General features: G+C 47.3%; 2 protein-coding genes across 2 annotated transcripts in view; one reads left to right on the top strand and one right to left on the bottom strand.

Moving 5' to 3' along the window:
• SPON1 (spondin 1) overlaps positions 1 to 13,497 on the top strand; it is a 274,194-nt gene extending 260,697 nt beyond the window's left edge. Inside the window, exons 8-16 of the mRNA XM_067749816.1 lie at positions 937 to 1,138; positions 2,125 to 2,265; positions 2,717 to 2,792; positions 3,766 to 3,948; positions 6,213 to 6,383; positions 6,467 to 6,634; positions 7,496 to 7,660; positions 9,676 to 9,939; positions 11,807 to 13,497. Of these exons, the coding sequence (XP_067605917.1) occupies positions 937 to 1,138; positions 2,125 to 2,265; positions 2,717 to 2,792; positions 3,766 to 3,948; positions 6,213 to 6,383; positions 6,467 to 6,634; positions 7,496 to 7,660; positions 9,676 to 9,939; positions 11,807 to 11,970 (1,534 nt within the window). The 3' untranslated portion in view covers positions 11,971 to 13,497. The remainder of the gene's footprint in view (positions 1 to 936; positions 1,139 to 2,124; positions 2,266 to 2,716; positions 2,793 to 3,765; positions 3,949 to 6,212; positions 6,384 to 6,466; positions 6,635 to 7,495; positions 7,661 to 9,675; positions 9,940 to 11,806) is intronic.
• Positions 13,498 to 14,421: 924 nt separating this feature from the next.
• The window catches only part of RRAS2 (RAS related 2), an 84,542-nt gene continuing 80,393 nt past the window's right edge, over positions 14,422 to 18,570 (bottom strand). The window contains exon 6 of the mRNA XM_067749819.1: positions 14,422 to 14,595. Within this exon, the coding sequence (XP_067605920.1) occupies positions 14,574 to 14,595 (22 nt within the window). The 3' untranslated portion in view covers positions 14,422 to 14,573. The remainder of the gene's footprint in view (positions 14,596 to 18,570) is intronic.

The following is an 18,570-nucleotide window of genomic DNA, read 5'->3' as shown; positions in this document are numbered from 1 at the left end:
CTCTAGAGAGTGACGTGGGGCTGGGGGGGGTGGGGACTTAGAAACTGCTGACGAAAAGAACTTGGACCTTGAATTTAAGATGGACTTCGGTTGTGGTCTCCGTTCTGCCACTTCACTGTGACTCTAGACAAGTTACATCACATAACCCTTCTGAGCCTCAGTGTCCTCATCCATAAATTGGAGTCAATAATCCTTACCCCAGGTCTGCTCTGAGGCATCTGGGAAAACGTATAAGGAAAGGCTTGGGGCATCATTAAGCAGTTTTTGTCAAATTCACCTCACTTCCAATACGGCTGGGCGCACACGTAGCCCGTAGTATTTGTTCATTCGCTTATTCAGAAACATTGGCTTAGCATCTACAATGTGCCAGGCACTGGAAATAAAGCCGTGAAGAAGGCAAACAGAATCCCTGCTTTCCCAGAGCTTACGCTCCAGTGAGAAATGAGAGTCAGCAAACAGCTAAACAAGTAAGAAAACACAAAATAATAGTAAGTGCTGAAGACACATTAAAAATGGATAGCGTGGGCTTCCCTGGTGGCGCGGTGGTTGAGAGTCCGCCTGCCGATGCAGGGGACACGGGTTCGTGCCCCGGTCCGGGAGGATCCCACATGCCACGGAGCGGCTGGGCCCGTGAGCCATGGCCGCTGAGCCTGCGCGTCCGGAGCCTGTGCTCCGCAACGGGGGAGGCCACAACAGTGAGAGGCCCGCGTACCACAAAAAAAAAAAAAAGGATAGTGTAGTAGCATGGTTTCTTTCCACGTGTGGCCAATGGATGGGCTTGGAGAGAGAAACCAGTAATAGCCAAAGGCAGAGACGAGTGGGAGAATCCCCCTTCTTTCTCTCCCTCTCATCCTTTAGCCATCGTCTGGCCAAATGTCCCTCAGAGCATGCACCCCCAGGGCCCCGAAGGTAAAGGTCTCTGTATTTGGTTTCCAGGAGAGCAGCACCCTCGGCTGAATTTTCAGTGGACAGGACACGCCACTTAATGTCCTTCCTGACCATGATGGGCCCCAGTCCCGACTGGAACGTGGGCCTGTCCGCAGAGGATCTGTGCACCAAAGAGTGCGGCTGGGTCCAGAAAGTGGTGCAGGACCTGATTCCCTGGGACGCTGGCACTGACAGTGGGGTGACCTATGAGGTACGTGTGCGCCTGGAGTGGTGAGTGACAAACCTTCCTGAGCGTCTGCTCCTTGTCTGGCCCTGTTCTGGATGCCCCGGCCATGGAGGTGAGTCTGGCCCAGGCTCTGTACCAGATGAACTCACAGTCTGGTAGGGGAGCCCAGCATGGTCCCATCATCACATACTCACATGCTGTGTGACTCGGGCTCCGGGAAGTGTCTATGCAGCTGGTCAGGAGAGCACAGGAAGGGACTCTGCTGAAGAGCAGTTCAGAGATAAGCATTAAGGAACAGCAGGCAAAAGGCATGGAGGCAAAAAGAGAGAGAGAGAGAATGGGAACTGCAGGAAGTTGACGTGTGTTAAGCTGGGCCAGATTCCGAAGGTTTCCGGATGGCCAGGCTAAGAAGTTTGGAGTCTCCTGTGAATATCAATATTTTCCAGATATGGTCGGCACAGCAACTGCATCGAAATCTGGAATCATCAGAAAACCAGTGGTAGAATAATCTAGAACAGACATTGGTAAACTATGGTTTGGGGGCAACCTGGAGTTTTCTAACCCAGCCTCACGCATTCGACCGCATGTTGTCTGGGGCTGCTTTCTCACTACAACTGAGTTGAGTCGTTGCAACAGACACAGTTGGCCCACAAAGACTAAAATATTTACCATCTGACCCTCCTCAGACAAGTTTGCCAACTCCTGGTCTAGTGGGAAGAACTCTGGATTCAGACCAACCTGGTTCAGCAATATCCTAGCTGGAAATGGCTCTCTAAAACTCGGCATCTTCATCTGGGCATAATCCTACTGTGTACATGGGAGAATTTGAAAGTATAGATCTACAAATGTTCGTGCACAACACATGGCATGAATAAAATTCTGTAAATATAAATAGCAGTTATACTTGTTAAATTCCTTTCAAGGTTTTTGTTCTGATCATATATCAAATCTTTGTGGTTTTTAACCAGTTTTATTTCCCACTCTCTGTATCTGTGTTTTCTCCACTGCAGTCACCCAACAAGCCCACAATTCCCCAGGAGAAAATCCGACCCCTGACCAGCCTGGATCATCCTCAGAGTCCTTTTTACGATCCCGAGGGCGGGTCCATCACTCAAGTAGCCAGAGTTGTCATTGAGAGAATCGCTCGTAAGGTACTGGGTTAGAGCTCACCCTGGCACAGACCCTTCCCATCAGGAGACCAGACCCCTTTCAGCTCTTGAATCATGCGGTCCCTGGCATATTCAGGATGTGGAAGTCCTGGGCCTACCAGAGTTTCTAGAATGCAAATTATTCATAAGATATAAATGAGCAAAATGAACATGGTGGTACAGTTTGACGCTCAACCAAATGATTTGCTCCAGGTAACTAGGCTTCATCATGAATGCCATAATCAATTGCTAATGTCTGTCATGGGTCAGGAAGTGGGAAGTTGTGGCTTTACTGCCATTTCTTTTACCGGTCAGGTTGTAAAAGTGAGCCAGAACTCCGCCATGGCCTAGGATTTGTATACAGGGTGGGCATTCGATTTTATATCCTCTTTCATCTTTCCCCCACACATTCCGTTCTTTAATGTGAGCCCTCCAAGTAAAATTCCTTTTGCAGGGGGAACAGTGCAATATTGTACCTGACAATGTTGACGATATTGTAGCAGACCTGGCTCCAGAAGAGAAAGATGAAGGTGAGTCATCTTCCTTTGTTGCAGGTGGCAACATAAATTGGGAACTAAACATAAACTACCTTTTGGGAAAGCAATTTGCTAACATGTTTTAAAAGCCAAAAATATATCCTTTGATTTGGTAATCCCTTCTTTGCGGATTTCTGCTTGAAATATAATTCAAAACAAGGCCAAGGCTAGGCACAAAGTCTAAGGGAATTGGTGAAGGTATGACACTAGTATCAGGCAAATGGCATTTGCAGCAGATGACTCTCTGCTTTGATTCTCACACTATCCTGTGAGGCAGGAGTGGGTCCATCCACTTCCCCACCAAGGAAAGTGAGCCCAGACCCTACAGTCAGGAGGCAGTGGCAGAGCCCTGGCTTCAGCTCAAGTTCTCTCATAGGGTCTGGAGCCAGACAAGCTGGGCTCTCCTCCTGTGGCCCTGGGCAAGAAGCCCACCTTTCTACCAGTTTTCTCGACTGTAAAATGGGAATAATAGAAGAACCCGCCTTGTAGAGAGCTGTGGTAAGGAGCTAATGGGATAAGATAAATACGGTTCTTAGAATGATGCTGCCACATGATAAGTGCTCAGTGAACAATGGCCACCCTTATTCTCATCATGACACTGTCTGGCTCACTGGGAAGATAGCAACACCACACGAAAAAACCTGTGTTTCCCTCAAATTGCCTGTGATTTGCCTGCACCTGTGTGGAAACGATGTCTGCCATCGTTTGTGTTCATGTGTTGAGGGGAAGGGACAGTAAGAGAATCTTTCCTTATTATTAAGTTACTTAGATTTTTATTACTGGAATGCCCAAACTATAATTTTGAAAGGCAAGTGAATGGCTGCTTGCATCCCCGGAGTACCCAGGCTCCCGGAGGCTGGGCAGACAGCGGGGATTTTCTTGTCCCCGCGTGAGCTCGTCTGGGGAGAGAGGGCCAGTCACAGCTTCCACAGGCTCCCAGGAAAACCATGTCACATACTCTTTCCAGATGACACCCCCGAAACCTGCATCTACTCCAACTGGTCCCCGTGGTCCGCCTGCAGCTCTTCCACCTGCGACAAAGGCAAGAGGATGCGGCAGCGCATGCTGAAGGCGCAGCTGGACCTCAGTGTCCCCTGTCCCGACACCCAGGACTTCCAGCCCTGCACGGGCCCGGGCTGCAGCGATGAAGGTGACGAGACACCCAGGCTCAGGAAGGGAGGGTCCTGCCTGGCCGTGCCAGCCTCTCATACCTGGTCAGGTAGCACCCCCCCAGTGGGGCACTAGGACCCTGACTGTATTTGTCAGTGGGAACCACCAAGGGCAGACTCCCATGTCCAACAGTATCTTGAGGGCTGTGAACACAGACATGTCTTACGACATCAAAAGAATTCTTGAGTTTAACTGACCCCCCCATACCCCCCAGTCATGGAAGAAAATAGACACAAGTTACTGAAGAGCTAGCACACATCTCACTTATGACAAACAACAGATAGCAAGCTGCCTGCTTCTGGGCCTTAACTTCAACCTCTTTTTAAGAAGCAGGTGAACAGCTTGGCCAAGATTGAATCTAAATCACTGCCCTAATTCTGTGTCATTCATGGACCCCCGTGCATGTCCTAGCTCAGCCTGGGTCAGAGCCCTCAGTTCCTTGCGTCAGGACCTTTGGACTGACTGCAGCAATTCTGTAACTGGTCAAAGGTCAGGCTTGAACTATAAGCTTGAACCACCCATGTCATGATGGTTCAGGCTTCAGCATGGCACTACTCTGATTGCTGTGCAAAGGCCAGCTGCCTACTTCCCAGGGTACACTTCCTCTCTCTGACTGAACAGATCTATACTCTGCTCTGATCTTAACTGTCTCAGAGGTGTAACAAGGCAATAGGAAGGGATGTATAGGCTGGGCTGGTTTATGGCAGGAAGAAAACCATTTCCAAGCTGCGGATACCTGAAGAAAGCTCACCACCACTGCAGGTCATTGACTCTCTGGCTCTTCCTGGGGCACAGTCTTAAATACCTCTCCTGGCTGCACTCCAGTGGTTTATTGCTGTTTGTGCCCATGATAAGGCACTTCAGAAAGGAGTGAACCGTGCATGCACAGGCCATTCCTACAAACAGGCAGGCAGGAAGTTGTGACAGGACTGACAACGCTGGAGGCTTTCTCTTTCTTGGGGTTGAGGGGAGGCAGATGGGTGGGCTGTCTGTGGCCTGCAGTGGGAAATGAGATCTTTAACCATCCCCTCTACAGGGGTGGAGTTCAGGTGGCTCCCAGGAGGTAATGACAATTCTGAAATATGTTGGGCTCTGCCTGGTGGTGTAGTTTTGATGGTACACAGCATCAAGTTTATCAACTTAACTATTTTTAATTGTACAGTTCAGTGGTATTGTGTACACACACACACGCAACCATCACCACCCTCTATCTCCAGAACTCCTTTCATCTCGCAAAACAAACTGTAGACCCATTAACCACTAACTCTCCATTCCCCCAACCCCTGGCAACCACTGTTCTACTTTCTAAGAACTGACCATTCTAGGTATCTCATATAAGTGGAATCATACAGTATTTGTCTTTTTGTGACTGGCTTATTTCACTCAGCATAATGTCCTCAGGTTCATCCACATTGTAGGACGTGTCAGAATTTCCGTGTGTCTAATGTGGGTTCCAGCCATCTTTATCACTGCACCGCCAGCAAGCACTGTCTAGCAACACTGTCCATAGGTTCAATAACAATGTGTAGGCATCACCCATGTGCACGTGACAGCCTGCAGACATCTGCAGGAGGCTTCACACTCTGACTTCAGTCCTTTCTAGCCTCATCTCCCAGTGCCACACACAATACACTCAGTACAGGTTATTGCAGGAGCTGTTCCCTTCACCTTAAATACAGATATTCTCTACCCAACAAAAGTGCACTCAGATGTGCCCTCTTCTGTGAAATCTCACCCAGAACTCCAAGGAGCATCCCCATTCCAATCCACTGGGCTTATGTCTGTTTTGCAGTTTACGTGCCCATCTCTCGTTCTGGAGTAGATCAAAATCCGTATCTTACACATCTCTTCAACCTCAGTACATACCACTAAGCAGTCAGTAAAGAGTTACTGACGTGAGTAAATGGATGGGTGGATGGATGACTTCATTTCCCTCTTCTTCTTTAGAACAGGCAAACACACATACACACACACTCCTATCCATCCAACCATCTTTCAAATGTGTCGTCATGAGACAAGGAGTAATCACGAGTGCTCCGTGCACCTGGGAAAAAGCACTTCCTTTAAAGAACAATTCCTAGTTTAAAGATGTGTGCCTTTTATGTCGACTTCCATCCTCAACTGCCTAACTGCCCCTGAATGCCAGCTGGCCTTCTTGACGCCCGCCTTTGGGGGAGTTCCGTTGGTCGTGCGGATCCCGGCGTCGTGGCGCCCGGTCTGCAGTATCTGCTTCCTGTGTTGCAGACGGCTCCACCTGCACCATGTCCGAGTGGATCACCTGGTCGCCCTGCAGCATCTCCTGCGGCACTGGCATGCGGTCCCGGGAGAGGTACGTGAAGCAGTTCCCGGAGGACGGCTCCGTGTGCACGCTGCCCACTGAGGAGACGGAGAAGTGCACGGTCAACGAGGAGTGCTGTGAGTGGGGGGCCGGGCGGGAGGGGCGGGTGCGGGGCTCCCGAGGCTGCCAAGGTGACGCTAAACACCGCCGGACTTCCCAGCTCCCAGCAGCTGCCTGGTGACCGAGTGGGGCGAGTGGGACGAGTGCAGCGCCACCTGCGGGATGGGCATGAAGAAGCGGCACCGCATGGTCAAGATGAGCCCGGCGGACGGCTCCATGTGCAAGGCGGAGACGTCTCAGGCAGAGAAGTGCATGATGCCCGAGTGCCGTGAGTGGGCGTGGGAGAGGGGACAGAGGACCACAGCAGCCCTTACCACTGTCAAGGCTGGGCAGGTGCAAGAGGAAATATGGACCCCCCCCCCCCCATCCTTGCAGGGCACTTCTAGGAGCGAGAGCTATAGGTGTGAGGACATCATCCAGACCCAGAGAGTGGCCTCCTTTGAGAGGCATTCTGAGCAATGCTGGGGTGGCAAACTGGTGGCCTCTGGATAGAATTCACCTGTAGCTGTGTTTTATAGGGCCCCATAGTATCTTTTTTTTGGAGGGGGGGGAATACATGTAGGCAGGTTGTGCATTCCTCAAGTCATCACAGACCCCCTCATTCTTGTTCTATGTGGGGACTTGCCTGTGGCCTCATAAAGCATTACAACCCCTCCTCTATGCACAGATGCACACAGGCCCACACATCACTACACAGATGTATACACATAGCCAAGTACATACACATTCTAGCGATTTCAGCACCAAAGTGTCCAAAAACACATCATTGAGCCTATCTTTTAGTGCATGGTTCTTGGGGCACGTGGGATGTTTCTGTCTCTAGTGAGATCCTACTCAGACCCTCACGGGTGTTTCAGGTGGGACTTGTATTCCTATTACTGAGCCACATCTGATGCCACATCATGAGCACCAGCTGGATCAGAGGAGATGCAGGAGAGTGACAAGAGCAGCAGTTAGTGGCCTGTGGAGCCACTCCTGGTTCCGGGGGGGGGTCACTTCGGTTATCCGAACCCATTGGTCAATTTCACTTTACTCAAGGGGCTTGAGTGGGGGACAAAGGATACAGGGCACCAGATCAAAGAAAGCAAAGGGAGCCTGTTCTCAGTGGCAAACCTGGCTCTTGGTCTAGACACCATCCCCTGCTTGCTGTCCCCGTGGTCCGAGTGGAGCGACTGCAGCGTGACCTGTGGGAAGGGCATGCGGACCCGCCAGCGGATGCTCAAGTCTCTAGCCGAACTTGGGGACTGTAATGAGGCGCTGGAGCAAGTGGAAAAGTGCATGCTGCCCGAGTGCCGTAAGTCCTGGAGCTTCTGGAAGCCACCTCTCCCCTCCTCTCCTCCTGCTAACCAGCCCTGTGCTAGCTCGTACAGTTATGACTGTTTGCTGGGCCCTGCATCTCTGTGTTAGCAAAGTTATTTAAACTCTCAATCTTCTCAGTAGTAAAAGGGGATCCCACTAACCATCTACAAAACACCCAAATTGTAAATGGCTGTGAAGTCAAAACAGGAGGCTTAGATGGAAAACAGTACAGGCTCGATAAAATGTATTTCATAGTTCTCCACCCCTCCAAGTTAGAGGCTTGTCTGGCCCATGGGGTTTTCCAAGCTTTTTAATTCTATTCCTCCTCTCTGTGACCAGTTTATTTACCCATGACCAAAGGGTAGACTTTAAACCAGTGACTCCTGCACCTCTGCAGCCTTGATAAGAAGACAGGCCAGCAAGTCAACAAGCTCAAAAGCTCCATGCCCACCCTCATCTCCTCTCAAATCTCACAGAGATTTGAGAGGAGATGAGGGTGAGTTTATTATCTGGGGACTAATTTCCAAGGAGAGAGCCCATTTTTCTGGCTAGTCTTCCATGAGAGCTTCCCTTTCAGGTGGTGGAAAGTCAGACACACTTGCTAAGATCTGTTTTCGGGCTTTCTCTGAAATGCACTTGCAGCCTTCTGTGCTTCCTCCCCTTACTCAGGCTGCATGCCTGGGGACAGGTCCTAGCTCTGTCCCTTACTGGCTGCATAAACTTCAGCACACTACTTAGCATCCCTGTCCCTCATCTGTAAAATAGTGAGAAAAACTTCCTAGGTTGCTCTGGGAATTAAACCACATAATTGGTACAAAGTGCCGAGCACTGGACTTGGGAAGTGCAGACCTCCACCAATGTTACATATTACAGTTCCTGAGCTGTTTTAGCCAAAGTCATGTGTGGAGATGACCCAGACCATCAAACTAAACAAAGCCTTGGGCTTTTACTAAGATCTACCCCGTGTTCAACACAGCTCACCAGAGCTGGGGCTCCAGAATGTTCTGAGACACTGTTACTGACTTAAACAAAACTCTATATCCACAGGGTCCAGTGAATGAAGGGAGAAGAAAAAGAACATTTATGGAACACTTACGGTGGGCCAGAAACTGGGCTGAGAGCATTACTTAATTCTCACAACCTAATGAGAAAAATAACATTATCCCCATGCTGCAGATGGGAAAGCTGCCTGAGCTCCCACAGGGAGAAAAGGCCTAAGACCATGAACAAAATGAGTTTTTCCTAGATCCATCCAGCCGGGCCCTCACTTTGCAAGGGAAGCAGAGTTTGAAAATCATTTGCCTCCCTAGGAAGCATCCTGAGAACCACTCTAATGGGTTATCTTTCGTCCACATTTGTGAGGTGCTGGCTTAATGAGAAGACTCTGCTGGATCTCTTACCATGATAAACCATGACACCACTTGCTACTGCCCCTCTTCTCTACTGAATTTCCTATTTCTGACTCCTGTGGTTTTTGCAGACTGCCATATATAAGACCCAGGATGATATCGAGAACAAGAAACACTGCCTGGGTCTTACTGCAGAAGTCACAATGTCCTTAGTATTAGTCCACGGGGGCAGCTCTGGAAAATGGCACCAGTGAACTGTGCCTTCCCTCAGAAAATCAGGGTCCTTGGCTGTGGGAAGCTAGTCTGTGCCACTTGAGGCTAATTTGACAATATTCTAGAAGCTTAGAGAGCAAGGCAAGAGGCTTTGAACTAATCTTCAAGGTCCCCCCAAAAGCCTCCTCAAATCATAAGGAGGGCATAGCATGTGGGTTTTGATCTGCATCTACTGCTTACCAATCCTGCATCTACTGCTTACCAACCGTGTGGGCTGGATAAAGTCAGTCTGCCTCTTGGAGCCTCAGTTTCTTCTTCTGTAAAATGGGGTAACAGCACCTGCTTTGCATTTCCCATAGGCTTTAGTTGAGATGTTCAAAGGAGAGTATAAGTGACCATATCTTGTTTCAGACATGAGATATACTCACGCCCATCTGTGTCTTGCCAGCCATTGACTGTGAGCTCACCGAGTGGTCCCAATGGTCGGAATGTAACAAGTCATGTGGGAAAGGCCACATGATTCGAACCCGCATGATCCAAATGGAGCCTCAGTTTGGAGGTGCACCCTGCCCGGAGACTGTGCAGCGGAAAAAGTGCCGCATCCGGAAATGCCTCCGAAATCCATCCATCCAGAAGCTGCGCTGGAGGGAGGCCCGAGAGAGCCGGAGGAGTGAGCAGCTGAGGGAGGAGTCCGATAGGGACCAGTTTCCAGGTACTGCCAAGTGTGAGGCTGGCGTTCAGGGAGATGTCAAAGCAGAGTGGGTCTGGAAGAACTTGTAGGAGTTTGCCAGTAAAACAAGGGCACCCCAGGCAGCAGAGTAGTCATTACAATGGCACTTAGATACCAAAGAACAAGATATGTTCAAGTAGTAAGTGGAAGGCAGAAGGAACACAGAGTATGGCGGGGGGGGGGGGGGGGGGGGGCAGGAAACCAAGCTGGAGAGGTAGGGTAGGGACCAGACCATGAAAGGCCTGCTGATGACTTGATTCTGTAGGTGAAGGTTTTAAGCAACAGCGTGACTTTAACAGGCCTGTGCTGAGTGGTTTGGAGGTGGCAAAAACAGAGGCACAGAGGCTGGTTAAGTAAGTTTTCTCTGTAGCCCAGGAGAGAGATTGTGTGTCCCCCTCCTCCTGCATAACTGAAGGAGTTCCAGGACTTTAAAAAAAAAAAAAAGATCCCACCTAGAGCTTCACTGCTGAATAAGCTGATCCAAGCCAAGAGTGCAACGTCATCAGCAAAATGGTGAAATGGTAGCTGGGGAGATCCGCGCTCAGTCTTGGGTCCAGGCCAGTTGATGGTCTTTGGATTCCCTGGAGTGGGTAAGGAAGGTGCCGCATATAAGTGAAGGTTAATGGGTTTCTATTTTTAAAGGTGCAGCTCAAATTACCCCTTTTTTTTTTCTTTTCTCTTCTCTTCCTTAAGACATTACAGCTCCATCTAGGACTAGAGAAGTGCAGATATGCGGAGCTACCTGAAGTTCACTATCTTTCCACTAGGGAGCTGTTCCCATATCAAAATGTTGTCTAGGGCTTCCCTGGTGGCGCAGTGGTTGAGAGTCTGCCTGCCGATGCAGGGGACACGGGTTCGTGCCCCGGTCTGGGAAGATCCCACATGCCGCGGAGCGGCTGGGCCCGTGGGCCATGGCCGCTGAGCCTGTGCGTCCGGAGCCTGTGCTCCGCAACGGGAGAGGCCACAACAGTGAGAGGCCCGCGTACCGCAAAAAAAAAAAAAAAAAAGTTGTCTATTGCACATGGCAGTCAGTTGGCCAGTCAACAAACATTATGCCCAACTATGTTCCAGGCAGGCAGTATGACATAAAACTCAGCGTAGTATTGACTGGATAATCATAAATGTAATTAATTGGATCTACAATGGAGTAATGTATAGAGTGCTATGGAAGCACTGTTTTTTTTTTTTTTTAAAGATCTAACCTTGGGGTCAGGGAAGTTTTCTTTGAGAAAGTCATGTCTATTTACACAGGAAAAATAATCAATTGTACCTGAGTTAACTTAGTACTTGAGAGGCTAAGTACCTGGGGGAGCAAAGCGTAAGAGAGAGTGGTTAACTGCTCCGTGAGTGGCTGCAGCATTAACAAGCCACCCCAAAACAAACAAGTCGCTACTGTCAGGTGGTGGCTCAGCTGGGGCTGGAAGGTCTAGATTGGCCTCACCTGTGTTTCTGGAGTCTCTCTCCACTCGGTCTCTCCAGCAGATAGCCAGGCTTGCTCACATAGTGGTGGAAAGGTTCCCGACAACTTTTTTCAAGCCATGTTTGCTCATGTCCCATTGGCCAAAAGCAAGTCATAGAGCCAAGCCCAGATTCAAGAGGTGGAGAAGCAGACTCTGCCCCTCGATGGGGAAGAGCTGCAAAGTATTTATGGCCAATTTCTGCAGTCTGTCACGTATAAGCTAACAGTCCCTAATAAGGACTCTAGCCATTATTTAATTCAACAAATCGTTACATACAAGAGCAGAAAAGCCCAGACAACCAACTAAGTTTGACAGCTGTTTACTAGAGTTCAGCTTCCTTGTTCTTTCCTCATGTCTGCTGGCCTAACCAGGTCTTCTCATGCTTTCAGGCTGCAGGATGCGCCCATGGACAGCCTGGTCAGAATGCACCAAACTGTGTGGAGGCGGGATCCAGGAACGCTACATGACTGTCAAGAAAAGGTTCAAAAGCTCCCAGTTTACCAGCTGCAAAGACAAGAAGGAGATCAGAGCATGCCACGTCCACCCGTGTTAACAAGGGTACACGTTTCCCAGGGCTGCACTCTAGACCCCTCAGAGTCACCAATGGCTGGATTGTTTGTTTGCTTGTTTGTTTAAGGCAATTTAAATCGTGTACACTAGTTTTCATTTCTGCAGTGTGGTCTGCCCAGTAGTCTTGTGGATGCCAGGGACATCCTTCTGTACACTTCTTGGTGGGCACAGACTGAGGGGGTGCTCCCTCATCCTCAGCCAGCCCTCATCCAGCACGAGTAGTGTCAGCCACCTGTACTGAATGGAAACGTGTCCCTCTGGAGCACCCACCTGGGTGGCAGGAAAGAGACCCTGGCCTCCTGCACACGGAGAGGCAACTGTCTGCAGATGACTCTGTGCCTGGTGCCGGGGCGCAGCATGGGGGAGACAGTCCCCGTCAGGTGGAGTGCAGATTCCCCTCATTCTCGTCTGGCCTGCTCCCTCTTGCAGGAAACTATTGTTTGCTCGTCTCTTCTCATTTAGTGGAACTTTAGGGCCCGTTGTTGAGTCTCCTCAGTCATCAACAGTTCTTGGGGAAAACAGCTGGCAGACATGAAGAGAAGCACTGATGGTGGGTGGCTTTTCTTCTTTCACCGAGAAATGCGTATGTATCTCAACCCCTAATATTGGTTCTTGATGCCCCAGAGGAAAGAAATGATGGCTGCTTTATTTGAACATAAGGTAACCAGTTCTTACACCTGAGGTAAAAGGTACTAAGTCTAGAAATCATTTTTCCCTTCTTTTTGGGGTTTTTTTGGACACAATTCTCTTAGGAAGCCAGCCTTACAAACCTTCTGATATTAGATCCTGACTAGAACCAAGGCCAAGGCAGCAAAACTAGCCTCTATAGCAGTCCCAAACCTGAGTTTTTAAAATCTTCCAACACAGACTTTTAAGTTCTCAAACCGGTTTTTAACAAGAAAACATTTTTTCAGTTATGCAAACATTTTGTTAAATCTGTCTGCAGCCCACCAAGCCAGTCCTTCAACAGAAATACTATCTCTGTACTTGAGAGGGCTTCTTAGAAAAAGTGTTTCAGAGGCCAAGAAAGACGACAAATCTAGGGAGGAAGGAATGTTGCAGAATCAAGCTTGGCCGTAAAATCTGGTGCAAAGTCAAACCTATGTCAGCCCTCCACACCAGGGGTCTGGTCCTCTGACACAACCATAGGGAAAGATCATGGTTTTCCATCCCCTTCCGAGCACTCATAAGCACACCAAATTCAGGGAGACTGACTATCAAGCATTAGTGTAAAAGGTCATTTTACCGAGTTGCGTCCATCAGCAGTTGTTACTCATTCATTGTTAAAATTACCGTTTCATTTCTGTTGCAGGCCGCCTTTATCGTGCTTAATCCAAATATGTACCATGGATGAGATGCATACATTGCTTTGAATACACTACTTTAAGAATCTGCATTAAACACATCAGGATATTCCAAACACAACATATATATATGCTATAGCCTTGAATCTGTACTATTTTCTTTAACACAAGAGAGACTGTTCAATAAAAAACTCATTGGGTCTGTCTTTTGTGTTTTAGTTTTAAACTAATTCAGTGTTCAGAAGGTTGGGTCTTTTTAACAATTGTTTCCATTTCAATCACAGTCAGCAAAGGATATGCCTTTTGCACCCTCATTCTGGAGGGACCACTCTTACCAATTCCTGAGCTCTCTGGAGGTTTGAGTTGTTTCCAACGTTATTTTTTAAATCCTTAAGTGAACTGCTTTCTCCTCCCACAAAGCAGCACAAAATTTAAAGAAATAAGAAGTTTAAGTTCTACTTGGACAAAAAAAAGTCCTGATACAGAATCTGCTCGCTTTTGCAACACTACTCTTAGCTACCCAGACGCATCCTTCCTCTCAACCCATGAAAATCATCAAAGTTCCATATAATGGCAATTCCTAAGTAACTCTAAGGACAAGCCACCCTAGTATCTCATGTTCTTATTTGGTCCCATTTTTAATCCAAATTTTGGAGACTTAAAACCAGGCACCTGGTTAATGGCTGAGAATGGGTAACATGTTTCTTGTTACATAAGTGTTAACTCTTTTTTTGTTTGCAAGGGGGAATTTTTAAGAAACATCAGATCTTTCTTACCAAAGTCTTGTGTTAGGTGGTTTATAGTTTCTCCGGCTAACCAATCATTTTGGAAATAAAGACTTTTTACTACAAAAATGAAATTTGTTTGGACTTGAGATACCTGAGATAGTAAACAGATCATAAGACACCCAGTTTAAAATTGCCATATAAAGAACTATAATTGTTGTGTATATTTTTTTTTATCAATGCCAAACCACTTGGACTCCAATTTACATCCACATTTTTAAGATGAAAATAAGTTCAGCGATATATTCCCCACCACACATGGGGTCACTCACCTGTCACCTTGCCAATGCAAGATTTGAAGGAAATCTGTTGTAGCAAATAAGAATAAAGCCTGGGCTTCTTCAGACCCAGAACTGAAAAAATTTAAACAATTTTGTGCTTTTTTTAATTTGAACTTTGTGTATGAAACGTGTTTTAGGCATAGTCAAGGTCTGTGTACTTCGTCCAGGAAGTAAGGATACGTACACATTCTCACATGACAACAATTCTCCAGAAACTTAGTCCAGGTCAAGTCCATGGCTAAAACGGCAAGACAAAAATTCGCAATGTCAAATTACTTCTGTGACCTAACAGCCCATGTTTCAGTTTAAAGGAGTTAAATATTAAACTGTACTAGGACTGTGCAGTCCTTTTTCCCCCGAGTTAAATATTTATATCCTAAAGAAATGGACAGTATTGTCCAAATAAGACTAAATATAAATGTTTAATCTCTAATTACAACACAGAGTCACGGAAGACAAGACATTGCACTCTTTGGTGCTATTAATTTTCATAACAGACAATTCATTTTGTTTTCATATTGCCCAAAGCAGGGAGAATGAATGAAAATAGTCCCTTTTGAAAAAGAGTGAGATACCGTAACAAACTATAAACAGCAGCTGAATGCTAGTGAGCATGAAGACAATTTTCCAATTTAAATCTTTTGAAATCTGTGAGCAAAAGGTCTGTACTAAAATGTCAAATTTAAATGATGGCATCCCTGCTTTAGAAATACTGTCAGTACGCTCTGTCGGGCCGAGGAAGGAGTTGTACAGCGGTTAAGCACGGGTAGCCTGGCTTCAAACCACTGCTGTTGTTTTACCTTTTCTGGCCTCAGGCTTGGTCACAAGCTTTCTTACACTGAAGGGTTTCTCTCCCCCACCTCCACAATTAGCCAGTTCCCATCCTGAGAGTGAGTTCTGATGGTAACCTGGCAGTAGTTTCACTGAATGTGTTTTACCCCGCCAGTCCCCTGCTTCCTCATAAACCGAGAAATGCCCACTTTGTGCTAAAGCTGGCTTGAGCTGCATTTCTATCACTTATGACTCTAAGTGTCCTGATCAATAAAATACACATGCAGTACTTCTACCCAGCCATCATCAGAGCAAAACGCGATTCCAGACTTTTCACTCGACGTAATGTCGTAACGGAAGATAGCATTCATTATCTATCATTATCACTTTCTCATATTGCTCTGAATTCTTCATAAAACTCAGAATGTGTGCTTTAACTACTTCCTGGCTTTAGAACTGATTGGTAAAAGTTCTCGTATTTTAACAGTACTCCTATTCAAGGTAATAATCCTCATAGTTTAACTGTTATGTGTTTATACAGTTTTCTTTTACTTCAAGTAATTTTAAGTATTAGAAGGGAAAGGGGCCAACATCTTATTCAAGGCTACTGACTTGTTTACTCCACTTGGAGTTTATAAAAGTAGAGTCTCTACTTTTTGCTAGTGTTAGCATGTGACTCCTACTGGGTGATCTTAACCTGGAACTCACTAGCCCATCTAAGAACTCAGGTGGGCCACTCAAGAAAAACACCTGGATCTCCTGCTCCCTCACCTACTACATTAGTGCTACTGAAAGAGAGACCGCAGCCTGGGAGCATCCACAAACTGTTCGTTACCATCCTACAATGAGAGACAGAAATTAAAAGCATTCAGAAACTTTTATAGTAATTTGATATTGCCACAATATCCGAGAGTATGATTATTTTTCTAACAGTTCATGTTTTGTATTACATTAGGAAATTGTATCATTCCACGATGGTGAAGGTTAAACATTTTTTAAACGGGCCCTTTACCTCAGTCTGAGCGGCACTGCACGACGCCACACCAGTCAGAAAGCCTGCGAACCACAAGCTTCTGAATCTCTCAAATGCTTCTGTACCTAAACAGTAATAGCTGCTTCCAGACTCGCATACCTACGTGTCTATGACCGAGTGCCCTGCACTGGCTCTTCTTCTTATGCCTCTAACATCCTACCCTATCAAGCAATTCAACTGCCCCATCACCCTCTGACTTTGCCACAGAATTTCTATGAGTAGTAACCCAAACTTACTTCCCCCACTTCCTTTTCCTCCAATCACACCACAACCCACTACGATCTGGTCCCCCAAGCAGACTGACCAAAACAAATCTCTCGAACTCATCAGCAACCTCTAAACCTGCACTGCTGCCCCTTACCCCCCAGTCCTTGCACAGCACTCAAAGCTCTTTACCACCCCTCAGCTTCCTTGACAACAGTCTCCTGGGTCTTTCCAATTATGGGCTGCTTCTCTTGGCTTTTTCCTGCCTTTTCATCTTTTAATTTCCTAAGTGTTCATTCTCCCCAAAAGTGTTACCCTGGACCTCTCAAACACACCTTCTATCTCAATCCACTCCCACCTCCTCAATCATTAGCTCAAAATAGATCAATTCCAAATCTGCATTTTTACCCCCCGCCTCTTCTTTCATGCTCCAGTCCCCATTCCCCAGTGCCTTCTGGACTAACGCTGTATGTAACTGCCACAATCACCATATATTTTATTTCTATCACCAGAAGGTTGCCTGTGCTCCTTATCCATTCATCAAATGGTTTTCTGCACACGCCAGGCAAAGTGGGTAAAGCAGTAAACCCAAAAGACACAGTTCTGCCCTCGCAGAGCTTATGATATTAAGGTACAGGTCAGACAAGACAGACAAAATAATCACAGGTGGGTGAGTGTCATGAAGTAAATACAGGGCAGTGTGGAATTAGAATGGGGTGGTCAAAGAGGGCTCTCTGAGGTGGCACCTAAGCCAGGAGCAAAAGGGTGAAACAGCTAATGGCAACAGTCAAGGGAAGCAAGTGACTTGGAAAATACTCCGCCAGTGCTAGGGTGTGAGAGAGCAAGTCAGCTTGAATGTGAGAGGCAGGAAGATGACACATCCTGCAGAAGGTTTCCTTGTACACTATGGGGAGGGATTCAGATGTTAGTCCAAGTGCATTGAGATGATGACAGATTTTAAGCAGCAGTGTAACATTTAATTTATGGTCTAAAAAAGATCCCTTTGACTACTGAAGGAACGGCTTTGTGGGGGCAAAGTGGAAATAAAGACTACTTCACAGACTACTGCAATAACGTGGGTGTGAGACAGAGGGGTTAGACAAAAGTAGCAGAACAAATGGAAAGAGAACAGACTCCATAATTCCCATAACCTCTCATCTAACCACCCCTCCTTAACTCCATACCTGTCCATCATGCGTACTACACTAGACTGAATTCGGGCACTCCCTGTTCAGAAACCTTGGCAGGTTCCCATTATATACAGAAGGGCCGTCATATTTAAAGCCCTCCACAACCCAAGCCCAGTCTACTCTGTAATTTTTTCCCCACTGCATTAAAATCCTTTTAGATTAAGGTTCCAATCCCAGAATACACCCTGCATGCTGCCAGCTCTGTGCTTCTGCCCAGGCTTTTCCCCAGCCATTCCACACCTCACTCTTCTCCTCTCTTCCCACCTCAAAGCCTACCAATCTGTCAAGCTCCAGCGAAAACATCACTTCTAATTAAGAAGCAAAGCTCCCTCAGATTTTCTAGGAGGAATATAAAGTATCACTTCTGCTGGACCTGAGAACTTTCTGCACACTCCTCAAACTCTGCCTTAACTCTACCCTCTCGGCATTTGTTTTTGTCACTCTGCATCTTCCTCCACTAGACACTGAGTAATTTGTAGGAAGGAAATCTATCCATTCCCCAGAACACCCAATAAAGCCTTACACAAAGAAATCTGTTCAAATTAAAATGCTTTTAGAAGCCACAGCAGGAGGGGCACTTTCATGACATAATCAAATCCCATGCCTGCTGGATGGGCGACCCACAAACTGGAAAATAATCATATCACAGAGATTCTCCCACAAGAGTGAGAGTCCTGAGCCCCACATCAGGCTCCCCAGCCTAAGGGTCTGGCATCAGGAGGAGGAATTCCCAAGGCATTTAGCTTTGAAGCCCAGGCAGGACTTGAGTGCAGGAGGCCCACAGGACTGGGGGAAACACAGACTCCACTCTTGGAGGGCACACACAAGGTTTCACGTACACTGGGACCCAGCACAAAGCAGTAACTCCATAGAAGCCGACGCTGGACCTACTTACGAGTCTTGGAGGGTATCCTGGGGAGGCAGGGATCCACTGTGGCTCACTGCGGGGGGCAAGGACACCAGTGGCAGAAGCCCCGGAGAATACTGATAGGTGTGAGCGCTCCTGAAGGTTGCC

The sequence above is a fragment of the Pseudorca crassidens genome, chromosome 9 (assembly GCF_039906515.1).
Source record: "Pseudorca crassidens isolate mPseCra1 chromosome 9, mPseCra1.hap1, whole genome shotgun sequence".
Classification (NCBI taxonomy): Eukaryota; Metazoa; Chordata; class Mammalia; order Artiodactyla; family Delphinidae; genus Pseudorca; species Pseudorca crassidens.
Note: the sequence above shows the minus strand (reverse complement) of the source record. Positions and strands in the feature narration are given on the sequence as shown.